The sequence below is a fragment of the Balaenoptera ricei genome, chromosome 19 (genome assembly GCF_028023285.1).
Source record: "Balaenoptera ricei isolate mBalRic1 chromosome 19, mBalRic1.hap2, whole genome shotgun sequence".
NCBI lineage: Eukaryota > Metazoa > Chordata > Mammalia > Artiodactyla > Balaenopteridae > Balaenoptera > Balaenoptera ricei.
Genome location: NC_082657.1, coordinates 5,919,295 through 5,935,572, shown reverse-complemented (window position 1 = coordinate 5,935,572; position 16,278 = coordinate 5,919,295). Strand labels below are relative to the sequence as shown.

Here is a 16,278-nt window from a genome sequence, read left to right as displayed (position 1 = left end):
AAAAAAAAAAAAAAAATGGTGAACCTAGTAGGGTGGGGACTGTGTAATTTATCTCTGTGCCCATCCCTACAGGAACTGAGCAGGCAGGTCTACTCTAATGCCACCACCCCTGCCCCCCTCACCACACTTCACCCCTCTTTCTCTCCACCCGAACCCCTCAGGGACCACACGTCAGTAGTTTCCGTCAGTTTTATTAGACTCCAAAAAGTCTCTCTAATGGATATTCCATTTCTCTAACAACCCCCCCTGGTGGCTGGGGCCTTGGGTCTCCTCAACTGCCTCCACCAGGCCCTAGGAACCAGGATTTCAGGCCTCTAGACCCTCCCCCTCCTCTTCAGTGACCTGACTTTGACGTCCAGATGAAGTCGGGGCACACGTTTGGGTTCAGCGGGGAGTGGACAGGCGCCGACATTCATTCATCCGGTAGGCACACATGTAGAAAATTCCTGCGCGAGAAGAGATCCCGGTTGACCCCGCCCAGACCCCCATCAGCCCTCCCAGCCCCTGCTCCCAGCACAAGACAAAGACACAGGATTCCCTTTCTCCCTGGTGTCCACAGGGCTTGGGGTCTGCCTTCTGGTTCAGTGCCAGGGGCGCCTGTGTGGGACCCCCCCCATCATCTCACCCTCTTGAGTGCTGCCCGCAGTGCCACAGACACTGGCCTTCCCACCCCCAAACCCAGTACCTGCAAAGAAGGTCATGAGCAGGGCTACCCAGCCCAGGATGTAGGACCAGGAAAAGCGCCAGTCCCCAAAGCGGCGACCGAGGAAGGTGACAGTGACTCCAGTGTAAATGGCCAAGGCCAGCAGGACGAAAAAGGCTGGAGAGAGAGGTCGGTGGGCGGGAGGCGGGGGGGGGGGGGGTGGGGGGTGGGGGGGGTGTGGAATGGGGATGGGGGCGGGTTTGGAGATGTGGGTGGGAATGAATAAATTGAGAAGGGGGTATGGGTGCAGGTAGGGATAAGGGTGAGGATGGGGGTTGAGTTGAAAGTGGGAGTAAAAATGAATGAGGAGTAGGGTTAGGGTGGGAATGCTGTGGGGTTGTGCTGTGCCGTAAAGAATCTGACTGGTCTTTGTGTCTGGTTCCTGGGAGGGAAACTCTAAATCCTTGGACTTTTCTGAGTACCAGGAGTGTCTCTGTTGTTCTTGGATCACACCTGAGTTTATGCTGATGATCTGAGATGACTCGGGGACAGGAGCTGGACAGCAGAAAGACCAGCCGTGGGAATAGAGGGTTGGGGCTCTGAGCCGCTTGGAATCAGTCCAGCCTCTGGGGAGGAAAGGGGAGCTGGAGACTGAGTTCAATTACATGGCCAGTGATTCATGCCCTTGTAATGAAACTCCAGTAGAAATGCTGGATGCTGACGTTCACTGGAGCTCCCTGTTTGGTGAGTGCGTGGATGAGCTGGGGGGGGGCGGGGACGGGGGGGGCGCTGACGAGCCCTAATTCTGCAGGGAGCGTGCATGGAAACTCCATGTTCAGGACCCCTTTCCGGCTTCACGCTATGCATCTCTTTAGTTGGCTGGTCTTGAGTTGTACTCTTTAGAATAAAACTGTAAGTATTATGCTTTCTTGAGTTCTGTGAGTTATTCTAGCACATTTCTGAACCTGAGCAGGTCCCGGGAACCCCTGAAGCTGTAGCCGATTGGTCAAAAGTACAGGTGAGCTGGGGACCCCACTTGCAGCTGAAGTTGGGGCAGTCTGGTTGGGAACAGTGCCTTTAAACCTGTGGGGTTTGATGCCACCTCCGGTGGTTAGTGCCAGAATTGAATGGCAGTACACATAGCTGGTGTCAGAACTGACTGGCATTAGAAATAGTCCTGAAGTTGTCGTTGAAGGTGGAGGTGGGATTCGGGTGCGGGTGCAGCGGAGAGTGAGGAGCAGTGGGGAATGAACGTGGTGTTGGGGGCAGAGCTGGAGAGGGAGCTGGGAGAGGGGTAGGTGTAGGGGGTGATTCACTCACTGGAGGCGAAAAACACGATGCCTGCAGAGAAGGGCCGGGAGAAGCGGGTGAAAGTGGGCTGCTGAGCGAACGCCATGATGCCGATGATGATGCCAGAGGTGGCACACAGGGAGGACAGGATCATGAAGGCCCGGGTGGCATTCCAGTATGCTGTGGGAGCACCTCACGGTCACTCCTGTGCCTTCCTTGCCCTCAGTGGGGAAGGCTGTTACCTCTGAGGGCAGGAATGCCTCACCCCTCTCAGTATTCCTGACCTAGCTCCTCCTTCACCTCTCTGAAAAAGCCTTCCTCTTCACCTGGCAGACTCCTATTCATCCTCCAAAGCCCAGCTCCCAGATCCCCTCCTCTGGGAAGCATCCCTTCACCATCCTCACTCCCGGCTCTGGGTTGAGACTCTCTTTGCCTGTTTCCCTCTCCGGCCTGATTGCTCCCTGAGGATGGGGACCTGGTTGATTCTACACCGCAGACACACCCAGCAGAGGTTTGATTTGCACATGGGCCTGGAGAAGTGTTTGTTCAATGAATGAATGAGTGAATGAATGCCGATTTCCCATATCTTCCTGCTACTCACTCTCTATCCTCTCTCCCATGCTCCCTTTCCCTTCCTTCATACCACTTACCCATATTTGGAAATGTCCCATTTATTTATTTCTAACTTGTTTATGATGCCTATCTCTCTCCACCGAGTTCTCAGCTCTGTGAGGACAAGGGCCTGGCTTTCTCACTCACTGCTGCATCCCCAGCACCTAGGGCCTGGCACGTAATAGGTGTACAAGAAACATGTGGAATGAATGGAGATGCCCTGGGACCACTCATCATGATCTCATCTTCCATTTGGCAACTGTCAAGTACGTGCCAGGCTCCCTTCCCATGTATGATCCTATTTATTCTTTCCAAGAGCCCTATGCTGTAAGCAATATTTTCATGCCCATTTTTCAAGTGAAGGAATGGAGGCTCAGAGAGGTGAAGTGATTTGCCCAAGGTCCCATAATTAGCAGAGGGACTGAAGTTGAGAGCCAAGCTCCACGCCCTCAGTCTTAACTGCTTTGTTATTCTGTCTCTCGGAGTACCCAGGACAATTATCACCCCGGGCAGAACGGGGATCCTGCCACTGAAAAAGCCTTAGATCTTTGCAAAATGCAGTCTTTTGTCTTGTGAAAGTCTAGGGCAGAACAATTCCTGGATACTTCTCCACGGATGTTGTTATGGGTTGCTGGGTTGCAGTTGTGCCTCCCCTTTCAAGTTCATATGTTGAAGTTCTAACTGCTCCCCGCCTCCTCCCACTGCCTCGGAATATGACCTTATTTGGAAATAGGGTCTTTGCAGATGTAAGTAGTTAAGATGAGGTCATACCAGAGTAGAGTGGATTTCTAATCCAATATGATTGGTGTCCTCATAAAATGGGGAAATTTGGAGACAGACACACACCCAGGGGAACATCACGCAAAGATGAAGGCAGAGATGGGCTGGTGCATTTACAAGCCAAGGAATACCAAAGGTTGCCAGGCAACCACCAGACGCTAAGAGAGAGGCAGGGAACAGATTCTTCCTCACAGCCCTCAGAAGGAACCAACCCTGCAGAGACCTTGATTTTGGACTTCTAGCCTCTGGATCTGTGAGGCAATAGATTTCTGTTAAGCCACCCAGTTTGTGGTACTTTGTTACGGCAGCCTTAGAAAACGAATACACGTGCCTCTGGGTATTTAAAAGTCTGGAGGACTTTTGGGGGATGTTATAGCCTATTTCTTTCCCATGGTTGGGCTAATGTAGGAGTGGAAAACACAAATGCCTCTGAGGCTTGGCTGCAGCTGTGAATAAAGGCAGGAGACGTCAGGCTGCATGGGGAACATGTATGTCCCACGTACCAACGATCAATTATCAGCTTCATCTTTAGATAAAACCTTCCCTATTCAAATCACAGTGTGGTTTCCGTCTCCTGAGGGGACCCTGACTGGTGTACCCCATTTGAAGGGGGCATTTGCTGCTCATACCCAGCTGACCATGGGCCTGGAAAAGACAGGCAAAACTGGATTATTCAAAAAGAGCTGCAAGTCCAGATTTTAATGTAAAATCTCCAGATTTTTTAAATACTGGTAATGACTTTGGAAACTTAAAAACTGCTATGCATACATGTCTTGGGTTGGGTTTGGCCTCTGGGAAGCAAGCTCAGGGCTCCTGCTCTAATTTTGGTGATCGGATTACATCAGCTATACAATGGATGAACAAATTAAACCTGCTGTTTGGACAAATACCCAAGAATCAATCGGGGTGAGATATGTCCCTGAGGCTCTCAGTCTTGTGGTCATGAAGATATCAAATGAACTTGAAGACCTCCATCCAGCTTCCCTCTCTCCCATCCCCAGCAGAAGGAACTCAGAGTGTCTGGTGGTATTCCCAGTCTGAAGCAGGAGGAAAGGTAGAAGTGTGACAAAGGAGACAGCCAGAAATGAAAAGGATGCACGAAGTCAGCCAGATGGGGCTCTGAAACTGGTAGCCCAGGGCAAACCTTTCCACTTCTCCCTGCCTCAATTTATCCCTCCAGCAAATGGACAGGTTTGGTGAGATGGGGTAGGTGAAATCTGCCACGAGCCTGTCATATCACAGGGCTCAGTGAGGGTTGGGTCCTCCTCCCAACCCCCCCCCACCAAAAGAATTGACTTTTTGAGGTCAAGTATCATGTCTTAATTCATAGACACAACGGAACAGCCCTCTTAGTGTTGTTGGGACACCGAAGGGAGTTAATCCAGGCAAAGCGCTTAGAATAGCACGTAGGACACAGTAACAATACATGCCAGTTATTGTTATTATTATTATTACTACACTATTGTTGGATACAGATAATATAGAACATGTGATACACTATATATTATTAATATATTATATAATGTATATTGTATAATATATATTATGTAATATACTATACATCTCTATGCATCTCTCTTTCCATGTATATGCATGTATATACATCTGACCCTTGAACAGCACAGGTTTGAACTGTGCAGGTTCACTTACACGAGAATTTTTTTCAATAAATACATACAGTACTACACTATCCGCGGTTGGTTTAATCCCCAGATGCAGAACCACGGATACGGAACCGCGGATACGGAGGGTCGACTACATGACTTGAGCATCCAGGGGCTTTGGTATCCACGGCAGGTCCTCGAACCAATTCTCTGTGGCTACTGAGGACTGAGGGAAGACTGTACATATATACAAATATATATGTATATGGAAAGAGGCACATAGAGGTACATAGTATATTATAATAATATGTATTATATAATATAGATTGCAGGAACCCTATACTGTAAGTACTATTTTTATCCCCATTTTTACAGTATATAATGTAATATATACACGTATATATCTATATACACATATACATACACACACATATATACATATACACATATGTATTACATGGCTTGGCTCACAGCAAGTATTAAAAAGTATCTCATCCAGTATTAGCAAATTTAGGGTCCGTATTGCTTCTGTATCCTCCTGGTACCTAACATAGTTCTCGACACCTCGTAGATATTTAGAAAATGCTCTTCTGATAACCCCAGCCCCAACTGCTATACCTGACCTCTATTTCATGCCAGGAAATGTCACCTCTCTACTTAACCTCTCAATCGGTACATCCTGTAATTGTACTAGAAAAAACTACTGAAATCCCAGTTCTGCCCCTTCCATGCTGAACGACCTTGGGCTGGACGCTTTCCCTCTCTGAGCCACAAGGTTCTCCATCTGCAAAACAAGTGGCCTTTCCACCGTAAGGTTCTGCCCTGCGGGAGGCTCTGATCCCAGGCACAACCCAGACCCCGCCCCGGATCCTCACCAATGCTCTCCGTCTGCAGGTAGCACTTGCTGCCCAGGCAATATCGCCACAGGCCCTGGTGGGCGAAGGCCCCCGACAGCCGGTACTGCATCCAGTGGTCTGTCGCCGTGGCCACCACCAGGAGGATGGTCCCCACCCAGGCGCAGAAGAGGCCACCACCCATGAAGCTGTACATGGTGATCTGTGGGTAAGGGGAGAGATGGGGTCAGGAGCTGGATTCCCATGTCCTGGGGGAGGAGGGGCTGGGGGTGTAGATTCCTAGTCTGAGGGAGGAGAAGCTGGGGCCCTAGACTTCCAGATCCTAGGTGAGGAGGGAGCTGGGGGGCTGGGACATTAGGTCCCAGTGAGAGGAAGGAATTGGCCACCCGGATCCCTGGGTCTGGGGGGCAGAGGGAGGGATCTGGACTCCTGAGTCTGGGGTAGGAGAGGCTGAGAACCTAGACCCTTGGGTCCCGGGGGGAGAAAGGGGCTGGGGGCCTAGACTTCCAGGTCCTAAGCCAGGAAGGGGCTGGCCACTGGGACACCAAGTCTTTGGGGGATGGAGGGGGCTGGGGGCCTGGACTCCCAGGTTCGAGGTGAGGAAGGGGCTAGGGCTAGGACCCCACCAAGTCCCTGCGAGAGAAGGGAGGCCTGGCCGCCTAGGTTTAGGGGGAGGAGGGGCCCATGGCTCCCACGCCTGGTCCCTACCTGAGGGGCAGAGCCTGCCCTGAACCCTCCGTCTGCCTCGGCCCCTCTGTGCAGACTGAGCCCAGTCAGGTCGCTGGCCTCTCTGCTCCCAGGGTCTCCCAAATCCCTTAAGCCTCCCCATACAATGGCCCCATGGCCCAGCAGCTTCCAGCAGGCAGAAGTGCAGTGGTGGCAGACGCCCCAGATGGAATTCGCTGAAGCAGGAATCCAGGCCCTCCCTCCCTGCAGCCCCTGGTCCCACCGGCCTCTCTCTGTGACCCTCCCAGCCACGCTAGCACCCTTTCACAGGCCTCGTTCCACGGCACCCTCGGGGTTAGCCCAAGCTGTGTAAGCACACACAGACACAAGACATAGGGACACTCAGCCATTTATTGTTCAACCCGGCCCCCCTCCCCCACAGGCAGGAAATGGGGTGGGGCTGCAGGGCTCTGGATATGTTGGGCCGATGGGGTTCTTCGCAAGTGGGGTCTCAGGGCATGTCACCTTTGGGGCTGGGACAGAAAGGAGGTTGAAGACGAGGCGGGGCTGGCCGGGGTTGAAGATGGGCTGGAGGCAGGAGAAATCAAGGATGAGGGTTGGCTGGCCTTTAGGCAGATGGGGATGGGGATGAGGGAGCTGGGAATGAGGATGGGTCAGGGCAGAGACGGAGAATGGAATGGGGGTGAACGGCTGGGGGATGTGGGCCTCAGTGTGGCCAGGGGATGGGGCTGGCAGAGGCAGGTGGGAATGGCTTTGGGGTCAGGGCTGGGCCTGGGCATGGCTGGAGGAGCCCTGGGCATCGAGAGTGAGGTGAGCGTTGTCGCTGTAGTTGGGCACAGTGTCAGGAATGGGAAGAGGCTTGGGTTTGGGCTTGAGGTTCGGAGCTGTCTCCCTGGCTTGGGATCCTATGTCAGGTCTGGGTTTCACCAGGCGACTCGCAGGACCCCCTGCCGAGGCTGTGGTTTGGGAGGAAAAGGGATGGGAGCAGGATGTTTCTTGGGTGTCTCTGGCAGGGCTGAGGCCACCCTGGGCTCCAGGAACACCCTCCTGGTGACCCTCCAGGGCGCCCTCCGGAGTCCAGGGTGCAGGGTCCTCGAGGCCCTAGTACTCGGCCTCCCAGTCCTCAGCAGGCGGCGTCTCCAGGGGCGGCTCCGGACCCTGGGTGTCCTTCTTCCCATCCTGGGCGGGTGGTGTTGGTGATGGCAGCGTCACCGGGGGGGTCCTGGGGCCAGCCCCAGGGCTCCCCACCCAGCCCCTCTCTGCCTGCTCAGCCCTCCCAAGTCCCCACTGCCGCTGGCCCTGACCCCGGCCCGGCCTGCGTCGGACATCCCAGCCCCCGCGTCCCCTGGGCGGCCTCTTGGCGGTGCCCGGCTGGGTGCAGCACGCATTGGGGGCGCAGGGGCAGGAGGGCAAGGACTGCTGAAGCGTGTAGGCTCCCATCAGGGCGCTGTGCAGGAGGTAGGAGAGGGCATCCAGACGGACGGGCACAGTGACAGAGGCCAGGGTCTCGGGGAGCCCCAGGTGGGCTGGATCTGGGGTGCCCAGGAGAGAAGGGAACAGGGCTGGGAAAGGTGCAGGCGGCCACGACTCAGTCCCCAGGGACGGCAGGTTGTTCCTAGAATGACAAAAGGACAGGTCAGCGGGTCTCCCCATCTGCATATGCCTTCCCTACTGCAGCCTTTCTGCTTCCCGGCTTCTCCCAGGAGTCCATTTCTCCCCATCCTCAGGACGGAGCTGGCCTCTGACTTCCGGGCCCCTTTCTCTCTCTGTTTCTTCCCGTTTTCTTTACAGACAGACAGACAGACAGCTCTGCCAGAGCTTTAGCATCCCACAGAACGCGGTTCCCATTCCAGTCTGCCTCCCTCGCGGTGTGTTTGGGTAAATCATTTTCCCATTCCTAACCTTACTTTTTCATACCAAGAGATAGCTTCTGGTGGTATCAAAGGTGCCTATTAAAGGGCTGGGTCTGGGAAGTGTTCAATAAATGTGGACAATTATTATTTCTCCAGCCCTACGGCTGTGTCTGGCATCTTCAATCCTCCTGGTTCCTTCTCGAAATTTCTCTGTTCCACAAATATATTTCTAGCTCTCTCCCTATTTCTAAGCATCTCGCTCAACTCTCTCTGTCACCAAGATCGTCGAAGATTCTGTTTCTGTGTGATGATACCCAAGACTTTTTTTTTTTTTTTCCTGATACTCTCTGGGTCTGTTCAACTCTCTTATTTTCTCTGTCCTCCCTCTTTCTGGGTCTTCGTGCCCCCCGCGAGAAGTCTTGCGTCTCTCACCCCTCTGGCCCAGTCCCTTCCTTTTGCTGTTCCATCTTCACCGGGGTCTTTCAAGTCTTTTCGAGCACCTTCGCGTCGATTTCTCCAGGGCCCAGTGACGGGGAGGCGTCTGGAAGAAGATGGGTGGGACTTTGTCAGAAAGAGGGCGTGGTTTGCGGGGCGTGCAGAGCCGCAGGAAAGCGTGTACGGCTGAGTTCGCGGGGTTCCAGTTCGTCAACCCCATGTATCTCACGTCGCAGACCCCGCCTGCCGGAGACCCAGGAGCCGGGCGTCCGAGCCTCAGGAGTGCAGGCCCCCGGGCCCTCCGCCCTCAGACCCAGGAGTCCCCGCCCCCAAACCCTCCTCCCTCAGACCCAGGGGTCCAGGCCCCCAGCCCCTCCCCCCTCAGACCCAGGAGTGCAGGCCCCCGGCCCCTCCCCCCTCAGACCCAGGGGTCCAGGCCCCCGGCCCCTCCCCCCCCAGACCCAGGAGTCCCCGCCCCCAAACCCTCCTCCCTCAGACCCAGGAGTCCCTAGCCCCCTGCTCTCTCTCCACCTGTATTCCTGGGCCGTGTCCTCAGGGGACCCGATGGTGTTCTTTAGGACTAAAGGGACATTTAGGGAAGTCTGGACATTGGGTTCTCCCGGGGGCAGAGGGGTTAGTAGATGGATTGGCAATCGTAGAGGCTGGATTTCACTCTCAGCTCCGTCTCTCACTTAACTTTGTGAGCTTAAGCCCTTCTAGTCTCTGTGCTTTTGAGAAACGGGACTAATATTACCTTCTCGGATCTCGTGAGGTTTAAAGGATGTATCACGTGTATAAAGTAGTCAACACATGGTCTGGACTACAATTAGTCTCAACCAATGAGAGTTTCTTATTGTTATTGCTGGTGGTCGTGGTAGTATTTTATTGAGAAGCAATAGTCATTCTCATATCTGTTTATTTAAAAAATATTATTCAGTGCCTGCTATATGCTACGCCCCAGGTTGGGCGCCGGGGATTTAGCCCGGGACAAAATACATGCACGCTAATGAAACTTTACATGTTGGGAGAGAAACACACAATACACAGTACATTTCCTATATGCAGGAGGGCTGTGAAGGTGTAAAGACAGGACAAGTGATATAGATGCACAGGGGGCAGAGGGTTATTTTATTTTATTTTTTATTTTTTGGCCATGCCACCGGGCATGTGGGATCTTAGTTCCCCGACCAGGGATGGAACCTGCGTTCCCCTGCAGTGGAAGCTCAGAGTCTTAACCACTGGATTTCCAGGGAAGTCCCCCATGGGCTTATTTTAGATAAGATGGTTAGAGAAGGATACTGTGGGACACAGCCAGCTGACCTGGGAGTTGATTATTCCCAGTGGAGGGACAAGCAGGTGCAAAGGTCCCTCAGGGTGAAGCAAACATAGTGTTTGAGGGACTGGGAAGCAATAAGCTAGGAGGAGAGGGACAGGTCTATTTTTAAAATATATATATATTTAAAATTTTGGAATACCTTCATATTTACAGAAAAGTTACAAAGATAACTTTGTAACTCACCCCGATTCCCCTCTTGCTATCTTCTTACATTATCGTGGAACATTTGTCACAACTAAGAAACCAACATGACTCTTAAGACTTCTCACTAAACTCCAGACTTGATTTGGATTTTGCCAGTTTTTACACGAATGTCCTCTTTTTTCTGTTCCAGAATCCAAGGCAGGATCCCACTGAGTCATCACATCCCCTCAGTCGCCTCTGTTCTGCAGCAGTTTCTCAGTCTTTCCTTGTTTTTCACAACTTTGACAGCTTTGAGGACTACTGGTCAGTTTCTTCTTTTTAACAAACTAGAGGTCTATTTTAATGAATAATTCCAATTTATTTAGTCCTCATTTCACAGAGGTTCAAACTGTGCCTCAGAGAGGCTAAGTAAGTTGCTCAAGGTCACAGAGCTAGTCAGTAGCACGACTGGGATTTGAACCCTGGCTCCAGAGTCTGTGATTAATGGAGACACAAGTAGGAGGCAGACTGTATAGTACCTTCTAGGCTGACTTTGGAATTTTTTTTTTTTTTTAAATTCTGGAACATTGAGATGACTTTGAACATTTGTAAGCAGAAGTGTGACATAATTTATGTTTTAAGAAGAGCACTGTGCCTGCAGCTTGGAGAGTGGGTTGTGGTGGAACGCAAGAGTGGAAGCAGGAAGCCTAGGGAGAAAGCTGCCATCCTCCAGGCATGGGTGGTGACGGCTCCAAGGAGGGTGGGGGTAGTGGGGATGGGAAGATGTGAATAGATTTAAGATGTATTTTGGAGGGAGAACCATCAGGATTTGCTGCGGGGCTGCTGGACGTGAGTGATGGGGAATCAAGGATGATGCAAAGTTCTCAACCTGAGCGGCGCCTTTGAATATGAATTTTCTTACAAGAACTTCACAACATCCCACTTTGAGGATGAGAAATCCGAGACTAGCTTTCGAGTTCTGTGCTGGATGATGCTGGTGACGCCGAGATGACGTAGAACCGCTACCTGCTCTCGAAGGGCTCTCAGTCTTGAGAGGTGGGGGACAGACACCGAGATGGACAGTAACATTCTGGGGTGATGGGAGCCGGGACACAGGGAGGAACAGGACAGTGAGAGCCGGAAGCGGATTAAACGTTGCCTGGAGGCAAGGAGGTGGAGGGGGAGGTCGGGGGCCAGGAAAACATTGTTGCTAGCTTGCAAGGCGTGGGGGAGAAGGTCGGAGAGGTTTTTGGGTTTTTTGGGGTTTGTTTTGTTTTGTTTTAGAGGAGGTGGCCTTTGGGCTAGGTCTAGGGTGAATGGGTATTTGATGTAGAAGAAACGGCGCGAGCAAAGGCTAGGTGGCTGGAATCTAAAGATTTTTACCAAGAAGGCTGGCTTTCCTTTCCTGGCGCCTATGATTAGCATGCAGGTCTCATCCATCCGGTTAGGAAGCTTATGTCGAACAGGGCTCCGAAATAAGGGTTCGAATCCTCGTTCCGCTTCTTACTAGCTCTTGACCTAAAGTAAGCTAAGTCTCTGGATTTTTGCGACATAAAACTCAATTCCAGCGTAACGGCACTGCTTCTGGTTTTGTTCTGTTACTGTCGCTCCTGTTTCTGCGGTCAGGGTCCGACCTCGCCACTTACCATGTACCTGGCCCTTAAAGGCCCTCCTCCCCGAGCTGGGAGAGCGGAGGCGTGTTCTTGCGCCTCTAAGGAAATGCCCTTTACCCAGCTTTCAAAATTGACAGGCAAGTTCTGAAAAGTGACCAATCAATTCCTGCGTCGGGAGGGAACGAAGGTTCCGATTTGTTGGGGAACGCCTGCAGCAATAGGTTTGAGCTCCGCCCACTCCTTGATACGTTGAACAGCGCGAGACGTAACCCTCAGCTCTGATTGGCGGGTAAGCTCACGTTGCTTCCGCGTCTCCTCCCTCCGTCCGTCAAATCCGGGGGGGGGAGGGCTAGCACCCTCGCTTTTTGATTGGCTACGTTTCTGAGCGCGAGTCTCTCTCTCTCTCGCCCTCTGATTGGCTGTTCCTTTTCCGCGCCTTCTCCGGGCTGTAACTGACTATTTTGCCCCGGCCTTTAGCAGAGTCCCTTGTCTGATCTCCGGCACGGTGGCAGCGTCCGCGTCCGGGGAGACCCAGTCTAGGCCTAGCGATGCTGAGCGAAGCTTGGAGGGGAGAGGGGTCCTCAGGCTGAGGGGAGTCCCATACAGGGGTCTTCTTGGCCCACTAGTGAGCCTCATTGCCCCTTACCAGTCTTAGGACCAGTCTCTTCCTTTCACTGCCCCCTACAGGGCTCGGACTGTCAAAGTCCCAAGATTCGATCTTCAGGGCCTTCCCAGCCCACAGGGCTCACGGATTCCCTTAAGTCCCCATCCCACCCCCACCCCCACCCCCGCCTTCCGTCCCCCTGCAGGAGATCCCTGGGGGCCCTGCTCTCTCCCTTGAGCCTTACCCCACTCGTTCAACTTCTCCAACTTAGGGGCCCTTCCAGTCTTGGGGTTTTTCCACTACCCCAGAAAATGGCCGGGATCCTTGGCAAGAAGTTACTGGCGTGAGAGATTCGTGGGCTGAGGTTTGTGCTGGAATGAGTGCCCCTAGGTTTATGTGGCTGTCATGAATGCTTTTTAGACTGCTTGGAAGCTGGGATTTGCTAGAAGTGTCTGCTCAAGTGGCTGTGGGAGTCTGGAGGTCGAAGGGCCCCAGAAAGGGAGATCACTTAGACACTTTCACTTGCATTAACTCATTTAAATTCTCATAATCTTTTAAAAAGTGCTCTGTTTTGCATTTGTATTATTTATCTTATAATACAGTAAAATTCACTCTTTTTGGTGTGCAGTTCCGAGTTTTGACAAATGTATAGAGCCATGTAACCATCACCACAAACAAGATCCAGTGTATTTTTATCATCCCTCCAGATTCTCTTGTGCTGCCTCTTCGTCATAATAACCTTTTTTTTTTAAGGTTTTCACCAGTTCTTTATTGAAAATGCACCCAAAATTTCACATCAGACTCATACTATATGTTGGAGGAGTTTGTCGTATATAATTTATAATCATGCTTACTTGAAGTGCTAGGTGAACTTTACCTTATACATTCCACGTAAAATGTTAGCTACTCCAAGTTCTCTTATTGTCTTTAGAAAGCCTTTTTAAAAAAAATTTTTTTAAAGTATAGTTGACTTACTGTGTTTAATTTCTGCTGTACAGCAAGTGACTCAGTTATACATATATATATTTTTTTCATAGTCTTTTCCATATATGTATATAACTGAATCACTGTGCTGTACACCTGAAACTAATATAACATTGTAAACCAACTATACTTCAATTAAAAAAAAATTTTTTTAAAGGTGACTACCATCCAAAAAAAAAAATAAGAAGCAGCAGAAGAGTCCAGGAAACCTCTTCAGACCCATCCACCCAAGTCCTCACATTTTTGCTCCACAACAGAGCCAGTGTTTGGACACCTGCCACTCAGAGCGCCATCCAGGATTAGCCAGAGAAGAAGCTTCCACCAACAAGAGGCCACTGCTGTGGCCACTTAGGTCAAGAGTCACTTGTCCCCATACATGGTGTCCCTCCTCTAGGCCCCAGTACTCTGGGAAACGGGGGCTGTGTCAGGGACAACTGGTCTCCCTCCCTTCTCTACGGAGTCCAGTCCCCGCTTAAAACCTCCACTGGATGGAGAGGGGAGGCGAAGGGATTTAAACGGAGTTGGAGGTGAAGATTTAAGACCAGGCTGAGTTTTAATAATCAGAGCTGACTGGACAGTAACAGAAGGTCTGAGATACTGTTAGGAGATAAGAAAAAGAGTTTTAACAGAGCATGATCGAGTCAGAAATCAGAAACGTAGACCTATTTTTTAGTTATACCTCCTGGCATTCATAGTCTCCAATTAACTGGCTATAGAGAGCATCTGGCAATGCGGAATCGCCAAGCTGAGTCTACTGGCTCCAAGCCCGTTGTCATTGTCGCTGTGTCTATCCATCCACACCTGCCTTTCCCCAAGAGGACAGGACACCACCACCCTCCTCCCCCAACCCCCCACTCCAAGTCCCAAGTCGTTATTGCAGAAGTCAGGACTTTAACACATGTATTTCAAAGTTACTGACCCCCACCCCCCGGGCTTCCCTGGTGGCACAGTGGTTAAGAATCTGCCTGCCAATGCAGGGGACGTGGGTTCGAGCCCTGGTCCGGGAAGATCCCACATGCCGCGGAGCAGCTAAGCCCATGCGCCACAACTACTAAAGCCCGTGCACCTAGAGCCCGTGCTCCGCAACAAGCGAAGCCACCGCAATGAGAAGTCCGTGCACCGCAAAGAAGAGTAGCCCCCGCTCGCCGCAACTAGAGAAAGCCCACGCACAGCAACGAAGACCCAATGCAGCCAAAAATAAATAAAATAAATAAATTAAAAAAAAAAAAGTTACTGACCCCTGGTCAAACCTGTTGTCCTAGCAACATAATCTTGCAATTTCCCAGGTCAAACAAATTTTGAAGGGTTGCTCGGCAGGATTTGGGGGCAGAGGGAGGGAAACAGGCCCCTCCAGCATTCTGCCCCCTCTAAGTTTATTAAAAGGAATTCAGGACCTGCAGTGGTCATCCCTTTTAGGACCTGTCTGAGTTTGAATGTCACTTCTGCTATTTTTTTGTGTGAACCTGTCCCTCTCGAAGCCCCATCTATAAAATGAGGCAGTTGTACAAACTACCATGTATAAAATAAATAAGCTATAAGGTATGTTTTACAACACAGCGAATAGAGCCAATATTTTATAATAACTATAAACAAGAGTATAACTTTTAAAATCTGTGAATCACTATGTTTACACCTGAAACATATAATATTGTATATCAACTATACCTCAATTTTTAAAAAAAAATTTTAAAAAATGAGGCAGTTGCATTGGTTGATCCTACTCCATGGGTCTGTAATTCAATTACTCTGGGTATACTGGCTTCTGGTGGCCAACTTCAGTGCTTGCAGCTAGTTCAGTTTTTTATTTTATTCAGTACACAGAGGCACTGGCACACTTCGGAGGCAAAACATGTCAGCATGGGCCTCCTTACCATATCATCATATGCAGTAACTACCAAATCCGGGCTCCGGGGGTGACTATGGAGGAAAAACAGAGAGCGCTTAGGACACAGTGAGCACAGCTCTCTTTTTTGCTACCTTCTTCTCCAAAGCTATTTGCATCCCACCTGCAGACTGGAGCTCCATAGCTCAGCCAACTGGGCTAGTCAGTTAATACCTTCCACAAGCTGAGAAAATTTAAAACACTATAGTTGCCATTAAACAAATGTAAGATGATAACTTTCTCTATTCTTCCGAATCAAAGAAGGACACCCACCATACATAACTCATCATACTTGATACTCAGATCATCGTACTTAAAGTCTGGGTAACAGTTTACAGTTTATAAAGTGCCTTCATCTGTGTTCTCTCTTTTTCTTAAAAAACATGTTTTTATTGAAGTATAGTTGATGTACAATATTACATAAATTACAGGTGTACAATAGAGTGATCCACAAGTTTTAAGGTTATATTCCATTTATATTATTGTAGAATGTTGGTTATATTCCCTGTGTTGTACCATACGTACTTGTAGCTTATTTTATACCTAAGAGTTTGTACCTCTTAATCCCCTACCCCTATACTGCCCCACCCCCCTCATCTGTACTCTCTTATTCAATCATTATAACAAGCCTTCCAAGTAAGGGTGTTACCTTCATTTTAATACATGGGGAAATCGAGGCTCAGAGAGAGAAAGTCACTTGCCTACACTTATTCTGATTAGTATGTAGTAGAATCTGGACACAAGTGCAAGTCCTTTGTCCTTTCCATATACTGCACCTGCCACCCCTCCTTATCAGGTCCCCTCTGCTCAACAAGCCACCAAGAGGCCAATATAAGGTCATGACCAAAAGCCTGGGCTCTGGAATCAAACCTTACTAATCCTGTGGCTTTGGATGTGTCTGTAACCTTCTCATGACTCAGTTTGCCCAACTGTATAATAGAGATAATATCTGTATAAAGGAACCCTTGGAAAATTCCA

At 50.4% G+C, this 16,278-nt stretch overlaps 2 protein-coding genes across 3 annotated transcripts; both read right to left on the bottom strand.

Moving 5' to 3' along the window:
- Positions 1 to 384: 384 nt before the first annotated feature.
- LIM2 (lens intrinsic membrane protein 2) lies at positions 385 to 5,979 on the bottom strand. Of its 2 annotated transcripts, none has more exons than XM_059905987.1 (4): positions 5,670 to 5,979; positions 1,964 to 2,113; positions 686 to 820; positions 385 to 446 (listed from the first exon to the last, which is right to left on the bottom strand). In XM_059905987.1, the coding sequence occupies exons 1-4, from the start codon at positions 5,977 to 5,979 to the stop codon at positions 385 to 387; spliced, it is 657 nt and encodes a 218-aa protein (XP_059761970.1). The 2 variants fall into 2 exon arrangements, with proteins under 2 accessions (XP_059761970.1, XP_059761971.1); XM_059905988.1 differs by having other exon boundaries at positions 5,805 to 5,979.
- An 871-nt stretch (positions 5,980 to 6,850) lies between these two features.
- C19H19orf84 (chromosome 19 C19orf84 homolog) lies at positions 6,851 to 11,920 on the bottom strand. The gene is made up of 3 exons (XM_059905992.1): positions 11,864 to 11,920; positions 8,756 to 8,864; positions 6,851 to 8,085 (listed from the first exon to the last, which is right to left on the bottom strand). The coding sequence occupies exons 2-3, from the start codon at positions 8,788 to 8,790 to the stop codon at positions 7,572 to 7,574; spliced, it is 549 nt and encodes a 182-aa protein (XP_059761975.1). The 5' UTR covers positions 8,791 to 8,864; positions 11,864 to 11,920; the 3' UTR covers positions 6,851 to 7,571.
- Positions 11,921 to 16,278: the final 4,358 nt, after the last annotated feature.

Excerpts from the sequence above, each read along its gene's own strand:
- LIM2 (XM_059905987.1), bottom strand. The coding sequence starts at position 5,979 with ATGTACAGCTTCATGGGTGGTGGCCTCTTCTGCGCCTGGGTGGGGACC. Across the intron at positions 2,114-5,669 it reads GGGAAAGCGTCCAGCCCAAG|CATACTGGAATGCCACCCGG; the intron begins GTCGTTCAGCAT and ends GTGCTCCCACAG. Across the intron at positions 821-1,963 it reads CATCGTGTTTTTCGCCTCCA|CCTTTTTCGTCCTGCTGGCC; the intron begins GTGAGTGAATCA and ends CTCTCTCTCCAG.
- C19H19orf84 (XM_059905992.1), bottom strand. The coding sequence starts at position 8,790 with ATGGAACAGCAAAAGGAAGGGACTGGGCCAGAGGG. Across the intron at positions 8,086-8,755 it reads GAAGGGACTGGGCCAGAGGG|GAACAACCTGCCGTCCCTGG; the intron begins GTGAGAGACGCA and ends TTGTCATTCTAG.